We start from the raw sequence: 12255 nt of genomic DNA on the forward strand, positions 1-12255 counted from the left end.
TGGAAGCCGTTTTTTATAATCTCAATAACTCCTAAGGAAAAGCAAATTTCAAGAAAATTCCCACGCCACCCAATCGGTTTTGACCTAGTCTACAAAGTTGCAGAAGAATTTTTTTTCAGATTCTTCATCGATTTGAAGTTACGAAGGCACAGACCGCTGGCTACATGCAATTTTCTTCTCTCTTTCACCACATCAACTTTCCATTCTATCCTTCTTGTAAATATATTATAATAATGTGCTTTGGACACCCACCTTGTAATCTAGCTCCCTTTCTCTATTTTGTCTACCACCACCCTTGGCTTCTTGCATCATGACCAAGGTGGAGACTTGTCCCATCCACTATTCTCTATCTTTTCAAAGATGCCATACATCATCTAGAATTATGTTAATCAAGAAGATTAACTTAATCTAATCTCTCATGGAGGCTATATAAGGAGCCCATGGAGACAATGGGGGAGAAGGACAATGACAAGCATATGAAAGCACTCTAGAATACCCTCATGCTAGTTCATCTCTTTGAGGTAAGCTATGAGTAAGTTCTTTTATTATGTAGCATAATGGCAAGCTTCCTTTACCTTTTCTCCTCTTGTCTCCCTCTCTTCTCATCTTCTCATTCCATGAATACATAATGGCAAGCTTCCTCTACCTCTTCTCCTAATGGCAAGCTTTCTCTACCTCTTCTCCTCTTGTCTCCCTCTCCTCTCATCTCTCTTTTTCATATTCTAATATGGTGTCTAGTACATATATTCTCTCTTGTAAATTTATGTCTTGGTTCTTTTGATTCTCTTTGAGAAAAGGGATGTTCTAGATGATCCTCCCTTTGGCTAGGTGGTGTCCCTCTTTAGTTCTCTTAGTGAGGATTGGAGGTTGGATGAGCAAGAGGCAACCCATTCATCATTTCAGCCCTCAGCACCATGTAATGTGTGATAGAGCTTTTGCCCCATGCTTCCACCATGTTTTCGTAGAAGCTATGCACAACATTAATAAATTCTTGCTTATCTTCATTGTTAAATACCATCTTGCAAAGTAAGCGAACAATTTGTTAAGACTTATCCAAACCTTAGCTTTGGCCAATCTTGCTTTTCCTCCATTACTTCAATTAGGAATTGCAAAATGTAACTTTTTTCACCCATTGTAGTTCTGCGGCCTACGAACCATGACATTCCCTTCCTCATTGATGGATATTGAGAGAAACTTCCTAGCCTTTGCTCCTCCAAAGCAAGGCTTTTTTGGCAAGTTACTAGATTTTCCTGATCTCTTCTCATCTTTCTCAATCGTCACTTGATGCTTGTGTAGCCCAGTTGTTGATAGCACTCGATCCACATTCCTACACGTTGCAATGGCTTCTTTTTATGGTTGCATCCTATAAGCAAAGCAAATGTATTCATATACAAGTTTCTCCATGATTCTGACAAAATCATGCGATGAACAAATATGAATACGATCCAAGGGAATGTTGAAGATGGACTTCTAAGTGGGATCTTCTCTATTGCGCGTCGGTGCAGCACTTGTCACCTTTCACCAGTTCTTCTTTCCGTCCTTTCCTTCCACCCTCTCTATCAAGCAATATAGGCATGGTTTCTTTGTATTTGCACCATTGGAGATTCCACACATGCATTTTAAAGTTTTCAAGTCTCCTGCAAGATACCATTCAACCAAGTATTGACCATACCCTTCACCCGAGAGCATCTCACTATGTTCCTGACAATAGATGATGCTTGGAATGCTTGTGTGCATAAAGAATAGTTGCAGCACCTCAAATGTTTCCTTAGGAACTTTAAATGCAACGAGCCACCACACATGGCGCTCAGATTGAACACTAAAGTTCCCTGGGTTATTCTTGTCGAATTGTAAAGCTCTATTCATCAGAGTTACACTAACTCTTTCAAGCTTTACTCCTTTGATGACCTCACTTTTATCTAATTTTATAACAAACTGTAATTTACTATTACATTCCTCAACAGACATATTGTAGTACATTACCATTGTCGACTGCACCTTGTTCAAATCTAAATAGCAATTATTGAGTTTGGTGAACTTTACCACATATGTATTTTTGGTCCCAACCTTTAGTGTTTCCACACATTGAACATGCATGGGATCTCCTATCAACTCCAAAACCTTTGTATTAAGTTGCCATCGGGCCACTATTAACTTTGAAGGTTGAGGAAGAGGCACAATTCTATTTCTCTTCAGCACACGACCGAACCCAGCCTTCACACCTTTGAATATCTTTGAGTAAGTCATTGTGCTAATGTCGGCCTTGTCACAAATAGATTGTGCATTCACAGTTGAGAACTCATTTGACACATCTTTTAATGTGCACTCAATCACCTTTTCCTTCACAGCCTTAAACTTACGATTGCTCAAAGCGTTTTCCAATGTACTTGCCTTCAGCAATATACTAATACATGATCCAACCTCACCCTCACCTAGGTTCTCTTTCTGAGCTACCTTACATGCTTTGATACGTTGCTTCGACTTGCCACTATTCACAATTAACTCATTGATTGGCTCCTTCTTTCGTTTGCGCTCTTGTGTTAGCTTGCTATTGATCTTTCTCAAGTCATCCAATTGTGCCTTTGCCTCCTCATATGAGATACCAATGTCATGGATAGTGTCCTGCATTGAAATAATTTGATTGTTTTGTTGAATTATAGTGTCATTCAGTTGTACCACTTGTCCTATGAGCTGTTGTATATGAAGTTGATGTGCAACGATCACATCATGGCAATTTTTTATGGTTGCTTGGCAAGTTGTAAATACTTTGAACACCTGATCATTGAGCCGCCTAGTATAACCAATTAACCCATTTTCACCCTCGCACACATACTTCAGCAAATTTGTGATTCTTGAGAAAGTTGGAGGTCTATTGTTTAAGGGGTCAATTGGGTAGATTCCCCCATTAACCCACAAATCCACATGTTTCAATCCCATTTGCCTGTAACTCTGCAAAACCTGAGGGTTGACATTGGTACGCTGGGTTCTTTTGAATAATGGGACATATTCAATCTCTACCTCAATATGCAGCTCCTTCTTTCCTGTATTCATTTTACTATTAATAGAAACGGGGAGCCTACTTGGTTGCCACAAGAGGTAGAGTGGAGATGCACAGAGAGGCACACAAAGGTGCCAAGGGAAAGGAGGGTGTAAGTAATTTACTCTGTTAATGAAGGTTGCATAAACACAGAGAAGAGGTCACAATAGAGCCATGAGAGAGTATAGATATGGGGAGAAATAGCTCAGAGGGTAGGGATGTCCAAGACTTTTTCGTATTTTAGATATTTCTATTTGCCTCCAAAAATATCTCCAAAAAACACGAAATTTGACCAGTTGGCTTGTTTTTTGACCAAAAGCTAGGATATAAAAAATCCCCAAAATATCTTAAAAGGAGCTTTCGAAATTTCATTTTCCTTGTTCTCGATTAAAAAATCAATTACATCGTATCTACTAATCATTTTGCATTGAAAACGAAGCACCACACTCCTATAACTAACTCCTTTTTGAATATAAAATTTGGTTGAAAAAGACTTCTTGAATGAGGAGAGAGAAGGAATTTGAGTACATCTTTGTAGATAATATAAAAAAGACAAAACGAGATTGCAAAAGTGGAGAGAGAGGAGGATTATTTTACTATTCTTCTCTCCTCTTTTCCTTATTTTAAGGAGGAGAGAGGGGGGGCTAAAAGACCCATTTGTGAGTTCATTTTTTTCCTAATGACTAATTAGTAACTTAAATCATTTTCTTACAAGGGCCTTTTTTGAAGCGTTTTTGGCCCTACTGAGAGACAATGCCCTTACTTGTCTCTCCTATCCTAGGTTGGGTTGCTCATAGCATATTTAAGCTCTGTCGGACATATTGTATTCATAAGAGAAGGGATGGAGAGTTGCGACAAATAGGAGAAAATTATAAGACTCTTCAAGAAGTCCCTCAAAGTCCTTAGCTTTAAGTGAAACTACCACCGAATGTAAACATGATGTTTTTGTATAGAGAAAGTCTTACTGCATAAAGTTCTTGGAAAAGCCCTTGGGAAGTTGTAATTATCATAGATTTTACTAATACTAAGATTTACAAATAATACTTTGTGCCATTTTGATGTACAAAAGTAGTGCATTACTGAAAGCATTCAAAGATTGCCTACAATTCTCATGAAGAACTAGCTGGTAGGCAAGGCAACATTGAAAGCCCTGGCACATGAGTCATCCAAGTGAACTATGGTATCCACCTTTCAAGCATGTCATATGATTGTGCTTAGAATCATGTCTAACCGAGCTTTGTTCGAAAATTATGGGGAAGGCTCATGTTAAATCTTTCTTACCACTATGTGACTCTTGGCAATCGCACACACTGTGTTAGATTTGTCTTTCGAAAACATGATGAGCCAAATTTAAATGCTTTTCACATTACATCCGAAGCACATCAAGTGTGGTGATTGAGATGTTCATAATGTGCAAGGGTTATGAAAGTCCTCAAGTCAAGCAGTCCAATGAAATTGGTGACCCGACCAATAAAATAAAATAAAATAAAAAGTGTAAATAAATAAATTATAAAAGGAATAGCTCAAGAGTCAAGAGATCGAATAGCGCCAGCGGCGAGAAGCAGGGAGCTTATGATTGGACGGGGATGGCGTAGGGGGAGCGGGAGGGCCGCAGGGGCCGCCAGGTGTGGGAATGTGATTGGCGCAGGACGATTCGTCCATGGAGAGGCGGGTGGAGCTGCGGCGGCGGCTCGTGCTGGCGGCCTCCTGAGGGTTTTGGGGGTGGCCAAAGATGTGGCCCGGGGCGCGCACCAGCTTCTTGAGGCCGCTGCCGAGGCTCATGATGCCGCCGCCGCCGCTCATCCGACGCGCCGCGGGAGGAGGAGCGTGGGCTGCCGCGCCGCCCCTCGCCATTCGCAGTATCTCCTGCTGCAGCGTCGCATAGTCCGCCTGCAGCTCCGTGTACTTGCTCTTCATCCTCTCCACGTCCTGCTTCAGGGCGCGAATGTCCCGGCGAGCGGTAGACCAGGGCGAGGAGCCGGTGGCGTCGCCGCCGCCAGCTTCGGCGTCCGGTTGATCGGAGGCGGCGCAGTTGTCCGAGTGGGGGTCCCGCGGCGGAGGCGGAGGCGCCATGGCCGCCGGCGAGTCGTCGTAGTAGCAGGTAGGAGGCGGCGGCGGCGGCTTGTGGCGGGCGAGAGCGCTGCCCGTGATGGCGTTTCGCAGCTTCACCTGCTCGCAGAAGAGCACCTGCACCACCACCCGCAGCGGCAGGCGCTCGTTCTGCGCCGCGTGCATGCACGCGTCCAGCGACAGCTTCTGACAGTCCATCAGCCTGCACAACCTCTTCCTCTCCACCTCCGACGTGCCTGGGTGGGCCTGCCATACCACCACCCCAAACAAAGCAAAATGAACAATAAAAGCAAGCCCGTCGTCAGCCACCAGCACCCCCAAAGTTTTTTACATGAACACCACACGTTATGTTCTCATTGTCAGCAAAAATGGACCTCAAGTGTCTCTATCCAATTGCAAAAATTAACTTCTTCCCACAAAAAAGAAGGGTTAGGTATGTATATTAAGATGAAAGATTTACATTATCCATGGGATAGCAACAAGTCTAGTAGGTACAAAAAAGAGAGTTGAAAGTTAGTAAAATAAAAGGAACTCCAATTTCATTATAGTTCTTTAGTGCCTTGAAATTGTATGGCTCAGCTACTATCAGAATGATGACATTATTAACACGACACACAACACATGCTTTTCATGATGTACACCTAAGTCACACCCATCACGTTCACATATGATAGCACCAATGATAAGAATCTACAATGAAATGCTTTTCTCATTTTGTTCACAAAGAACTTCAATACTTGAAACCCAACATTTCCTTACAAAACTACAACTAAGACTATGATTCAAAGGCTTGTACAATTCCTTTTGCCAAGCATTCCAACAAAACTCCAACCTACTCTAGTCTTTTCATGTACCCAAACCCTTTTTAGTACAACAAAGACCATCCACTCAAGGTTGAATTCATTTAGCAACACGGAGGGTCGAGAAGGGCACCTTTTCAAAGGGGGGAAATTTGATGTGGACCTCAATATAAAATGTCTACAATGTAGATCTTTTTATGCTTTACTCTTGTTGTACGCTTAAAAAATATGACTATGACTTTGAAAAGTAAAGATATTACAAACCATTCTCTTCACTTTACTTTCAAAGCTTACCTGGAAAAGTGAACTTCACTTACGTCTTTCTATAGACCGCAAACAAAAAAGGAAGGTAAATTATGAGAAATATTTTCAACCCCACATCATAAAACAAGTCTCTTAACTTAACTACAACCAACTTAGCATTGGCATCGCTTTTCAGAGTTTATAACAACTTCAAGATCTAGTCAACACCTATCAATTGGAGAAGCCAAGACTAAAAAGGTTGAACCAAAGCTATTAAGTTCCAAGAACCCTAGAGTACCATCAAGGTAGCACCCCAAACTATTTGCCATGAGCATCAGTCATGCTTGGAGTTTTTTTTCTTTAAAGGTTGACTGGAGCTTTTTTTCTAAGGTAGAACCAAAGCTATTAGTTCCAAGAACCCTAGATTACCATCAAGGTAGCATCCCAAACTATTTGCCATGAGCACCACTCATGCTTGGAGCTATTTTTCTATAATGTGACTAACATGACCACTGTCTCTTCACTCAAAAGCAATGCACCATAGAGTTGCCCCCTTGTGGGATTTGATCCTTAGACCTTCCCCAACTCATGCACCTACACCCCATTGGTGATGCTTGGAACTTAGTTGGCTCACAAAACTCTTCTACCATTGCTAAAAGAAAAGTGTCATCTATTTGGTTCATAATGAGGCTTTGAGAAATGTTTGATGAAGCTTGTAGGGTATTTGTGTTAGTAATGATTTGGCTATGAAAGTAAAGTGACACAACCCCATATGTAAGTCAAAGTAAATCATGCCGATTGTAGGTCACTTCAATGACTTAAAAACCCATGTGTTTCTTTGTGATTGGCTCAAATTCCAAGTTTTAGTGCAGGGCACTAATGCTTCATTGATCCTTTGGTTACTCACCTTGTTTAATAGGCTATAGTAGTTGCATCAAACAACAATGTCAATGTAGTAATAGTGCAAATAATTTTTTTTCATATATTGAAGTTAAAAAAATGATGCTAAAATCAAAGCATTTTAAATTTGTCAATTTTGAAATGCTTTTTGAATGAGCTTCATCCTAATAGTTTGCATCCTTGAGGGTAGGGTGGTGTAGAGTTGCTTGATTGGAGGTTTTGAACTCTTGTGTTTCTTATTCGAACTACTAATTGGTGGTACTCAAATTCATAGTTTGTGATAGGAAAGTTTCCTTTTTTTTTCTCTCTCTCTTGGTAATGCATTGCCATATGGCTTTATTTGGGATGTTACTCCAGAGCCACTTGGAGCACTAGCTCTAGGAATGGCAAGTGTCACAAGAGCTGGGAGAAGTTGATCCATAGATTGGTTGAAATCTACACTCCCACCTCTCCCAATTGAGCTATGGCTCGTTGACAGCAAGGTAATTTATAACGAATGGGTTAGCCCTTAAGCTAGTTGTTGTTGTTGTTGTTATAATGCAAGGCAGGCAGGCAATACTGATACCTTGAGGTAGGTGTCGATAGCGCGGTAGAGGCCATCGTCACAAGCACGGGCGTACTCGGGGAGCTCCTCAGCCAAGGCTTGGAATTTGGCGACGGAGAGGTTGGAGTCGCGGGCGACTTCGGCGAGGTAGCTGTCGACGAGGCGGGCGACTTTGGTGGTGGCCTGGGCGGCGGCGTGGCTGGTGGGCAGGCAGCCCATGAGCGGCGGCGGGGGGCCGGGGCTAGACCCAGGGACGGCGACGTCATAATTGACGGCGTCGCGGGTGAGGAAGTGCTGGAGGATGCGGTGGACGAGGTCGACGTCGAAGAGGGTGTCGGTGGCGTGGTCGAAGCACGGGATGAGGAGGTCCGGCAGGGAGGCCTGCTCCAGCTGCAGGGCCGCCCGCCGCTCCAACTCCCGCTTGCACGCCGCGCTGGCCCCCAGCATGTTGGCCATCCGCAGCATCCGCAGCACCAGCCCGCACGTCATCAGGCCCTGTTGCCCCTGCCCCTGCATCGTATCCTGCCGCTTCATCGGTAGCACCCCCACTATGCCCTCCAGCACTCCCCTGTTCTTCCTCTGCATGCTCGCAAACTCCTCCTTCCCCATCGCCACCCCATTGTAATTCACCACCCCATCCATGTCCTTGCCATTCCCATTCATGTCCTGCATTCTCCCCTCCCCAACCTGCATCAGCCCCCCTTGCCCTACCCTTCCTTCCACCATAATCCCCCCTTTCCCTTGCCCCTGCCCCTCCTCCTCGCTCAGCCCCGGTACCCACCTCACCACATACCTCACCGCCGCCGCCCCCACTAGCTCCGGCCTCATCCCTTTCGCCCTTATTGCACTTATCACCTTCACAAAATACTCCACGTTTAAGCTTGCCACATCCTCAAACCACCAGTCCTGTGGTACTGTCACATTCTTGCTTGCTTGTAATTCATCCTTTGCTCCCAATGTGCCATGCCCCCCGTCATTTGACCTGTTGCTAGTGTCATTATCCGACCCCCTCTTGCCTGTGAATGACCAGCTTATTCCTCTTGGGTCTGTGCATGCTTTCCAAGCTATGGATTCGCTGCACCTTCTCACAATTTGAAGATTCTCTGCCCAGGGTCGTAGGCCCTCACAGCTTTGCAATACAGTGATGGAGTCCTTCCATGATGCTAGGACAACAAAGCTCAAAAAGGCCTCTGTTTTAGAGATGAGGTTCCCATCTTCTAGATCCTCGGTCATCTCCAGGTACTCCGCTGCACACCGCAGTGCTGCAATGTTTGCTGCTGTCAGATCTACAGCTACGCCATAGCAGAACTTGGCTGCTAGCTCAAACGCTTCTGGTCCCCCCGGCATATCCACAAGCTTTATATGATCTTTCTGTGTGTCTCGTGACTCGAACACAAGCCGATTCAAATGTCCACTCCTCGAAAGCAATGGGAACTGCAAGCAGATGCAAGATCAGTAGGAGTACATGAATGTGAATGACTCCCTCTACATGTACATACACAAGCAATGATCAATCAACACTTGCCTTGTGGAGATTGAAGCTAATATCACCCACTTCCACCACAAGGTCACTTTGGAGCTCAGTGGCCACAAACCTGATGATCCAGAAACACAAAGCTGTCATGAACAAGACACCACTCACCCAAAGTAGATGGCCAATTAGACTGCACTTCCAATGGCTCCATCAATTCCTGGACTCCAACTACATATTTATCATTCCAAACACCGAAAGAGTCACCCCAAACCAATACATCTCAACACTAAAAGGAATGCAGGAGACACTCAGTAAAGCGGAGAGTTTGCATTCTCTTACCAGGCCTGGCCTTTCCTCTCAAATCCATCAGATTTAGTGCCCATCTTCATGGGGCTCATCATGTAGTTGTGGTTCTTCATCTGTATATGGCCATCAGAACCCGCAAGGAGCCTACTCACTTGATTTTTCGACTGGAGCTGACTGTCAGGGATCAGAATCCTGCTTGTGGGACTTTTCTCGTGTAGCTCAGTGTCTGAGTTCAGAAGCCTATTCATTTGACTTTTGAGCTGAAAGTCGGAGTCGGAAGCAAGCAGCCGGTTCACCTGATTCTTCATCGGCATCTCGGTGTCGGAACTGACAAACCTATTCATCTGCTTCATGTTAATGTCAACAGGATCCTGCCTCATCTCATAGATAATTTTATCCGCAGAAATCTCCCAGATCTTTTTCCTGCACTCCAGACGAGCTGAAGCTCACTAGAAGCCTATCACCCATTTTCCAGAAGAGGTCTATCTTTGCTCATATGCTGATCACACGGAGGAATCATGAGAATCCACTTGCACAATATACTTTAGACTAAGGACGTGGCTTGAGCTCTCAACTGTATCTGATATGCCTGTCTAAGGTTGACAAGGGGTTTAGTGTGACAGAGTGCAACAAAAGAAGGGGGGGGAGAGTCCGTTGAGGGCCAATGAGAGAGTTGGAGAGAAGGATGCCAAATAAGGAATAAATGAGATGCCAGGTGGGCAAGCATGATATATGCTAGGGATTGAGAAAGTGCGAGATTTTCCCAATTAAATCAAGCCAAGGGTTGATGTACAAATCTGAATCAGGGTGATGATACCTATTACCTAGGTTCTTACTGAATGCCAGGAAAACAAAGCACTGAGCAGTGTAGAATCTAGATAGTTATCTAAAGTAGCCTGGATTGGAATATAGCGCTCTAGTTCTGGTTCCTGAAGTTGATAGTCAAATTAAGTTCTGGGCCGTGTGCTGCTTGCGAGCATTAAAGAGAACCTCTGGCAATGTTCTGTGTAGTATATGTGACGAGTCTATCATTATTTACACTACGAGAGTCGAGAGTCGATCGAGAGAGAGAGAGAGAGAGAGAGAGAGAGAGAGAGAGAGAGAGAGAGAGAGCAGGCTCTCTGCGGAAGACATTGTAAAGATAAAAAAGATGATGGCTTCTCGCATTGCCTCCTCCTCTACTACGTCACCCTGATAGACAGCTCGTGGCTGACATCCACTCTCACAGGGAAATTTCTGGTATTTCCAAAACCCAATTTCTGATTCATTGCGGATGAATAATCCGCAATTTTGTTTTTTTCTTTACGATGGATAAACGATTACAAGAAAATATCGGGAGCTAAAGAAAAACCTTTTCATTCAGGATTTAAGCCAACCTGAGAAGCTCACGTTGCTTCACGTGGTATTCCTAAATGTCTACAATCCTCCCTCCAGAGTCCAGGCTCCCCAGTCCCCCCCCTCTCTCTCTCTCTCTCAATAAATGAATTCGCCTATGATATGAATCGAGCTGCAGCCTCGTGCTCATGCCACGTGGACCTCAGCTAGATTTGGTTGTTAAGTCGTTTTCACATTCCAGCCAACCCTTCTCTTTCCTTTCTCGTGGAAATAGAAACTTTTTTTTAAAACCAAAACTAGGCGCTCCGTGCCTAGATTCAGCCCGGCATTTTTGCGGGCGGGGGCGGGTGCTGGACGCGTGGCACCCGCCCCCGCGTTCTCTTTTTTTCTTGTGGGGGAGGTGGGGGGCTGCCATGTGGCACCCGCCCCCCACCTCTCGTTAACTAATAGTAAAGATGAGAAAAAACAAAGTAATCATAGCTCTTTTTCATAACCTTTGACTTATGGATGGTCTTATGCCTTCATGCCACACTTCTATCAAATGCTTAGTTGTCCTCACATCTAATTGTTGTCTTGCATTCCAAGTCTTTTAAGTATAGCTCATGTGATTCTTAGTGCTTCCACAACAATTGTTTTCTCTTAGGCATCTTCCTTCCTATTTTTTCAGCCCACTTAAGATGATGTGCATTTGAAACCATAGAAGGGATCAACTCATTTATTATTAAAAACAACTTGATTGATCATCAACCGAATATGCCAAAGATAGTAACTCCTCAACTGATTCCAAACTACTAGGGATAGTTCATAAATCTCACCCAACAAAATATCTTTCCAATTGAGGGCTAAGGGATGTAAGGGGAAAATGATCACATGCAAGATACTCAAAATCTTCTTGTTAGTTTTACAACTAATGACCAAATGAGAAATAGTTTCCATTTTTAAGAGACATCTTGGACAAACCCTTGTCCCTATGCCAACTTTATATGCTCTTTCATTAGTCCATAGTGCTTTCAGTAAGATTAGCTACAGTAGCCAAACCGTCTTGGGTTGAATGCAATTTATCCATATGAGTGAAACTATGTACTTCCATTGATGGGGAGACCAATTTAGGATCCACCTCTTATCTAGCTTGGGAGTAAGCTCATTCTCATTTATTGGGAGATCAACAAGAGGAAGTAGAGATATCTCCTTGCCAGCAAACACCTCTCTAGTCAAAAGGCATGTTCATGTTCATAGTTTCTTTTAAATGAGGGTCCAATAAGCTTTTCTCTCTAAACAATACGCATGTCTAGATCCATGAGTTAAAATCAAGCTTTTAGAACATTACTTAGGATATTGTCCTTGTTTGCATAGTCTCATTAGTCCTTCAATATTTTTAATTACTTTTTGAAGATGTGTTAGTAGGTTCTATCAGCACCTCTGGTTGACTGCATTGTGAATGCAAATGAACCAAATAGAGTCTTTGTTGTTCTTGAAAAGGGTAAAGTTTAGGATAGAAGACAAACATGTTAAGTCCTTGTGCTGAATCCAAGTTGATCAAATGCTT

At 43.5% G+C, this 12255-nt stretch overlaps 1 protein-coding gene across 2 annotated transcripts; it reads right to left on the reverse strand.

Annotated features, from left to right (window-relative positions):
• Nucleotides 1-4510: 4510 nt before the first annotated feature.
• LOC148034780 (root phototropism protein 3-like) lies at nt 4511-10750 on the reverse strand. Of its 2 annotated transcripts, none has more exons than XM_087679755.1 (4): nt 9408-10750; nt 9120-9189; nt 7616-9028; nt 4511-5353 (listed from the first exon to the last, which is right to left on the reverse strand). In XM_087679755.1, the coding sequence occupies exons 1-4, from the start codon at nt 9752-9754 to the stop codon at nt 4568-4570; spliced, it is 2616 nt and encodes an 871-aa protein (XP_087535881.1). In that variant the 5' UTR covers nt 9755-10750; the 3' UTR covers nt 4511-4567. The 2 variants fall into 2 exon arrangements, with proteins under 2 accessions (XP_087535881.1, XP_087535882.1); XM_087679756.1 differs by having other exon boundaries at nt 9120-9296; nt 9408-9546.
• Between the last annotated feature and the right edge of the window lie 1505 nt (nt 10751-12255).

The sequence above is a fragment of the Lygodium microphyllum genome, chromosome 6, assembly GCF_053477565.2.
Source record: "Lygodium microphyllum isolate KBCC chromosome 6, Lygodium_microphyllum_v1.1.10, whole genome shotgun sequence".
NCBI lineage: Eukaryota > Viridiplantae > Streptophyta > Polypodiopsida > Schizaeales > Lygodiaceae > Lygodium > Lygodium microphyllum.

Coding starts and splice junctions, on each gene's coding strand:
- LOC148034780 (XM_087679755.1), bottom strand. CDS start 9,754: ATGAGGCAGGATCCTGTTGACATTAACATGAAGCAGATGAATAGGTTT. Junction 9,190..9,407: donor GAGAGGAAAGGCCAGGCCTG/GTAAGAGAATGC, acceptor CTGGATCATCAG/GTTTGTGGCCACTGAGCTCC. Junction 5,354..7,615: donor CTATCGACACCTACCTCAAG/GTATCAGTATTG, acceptor GTGGTATGGCAG/GCCCACCCAGGCACGTCGGA.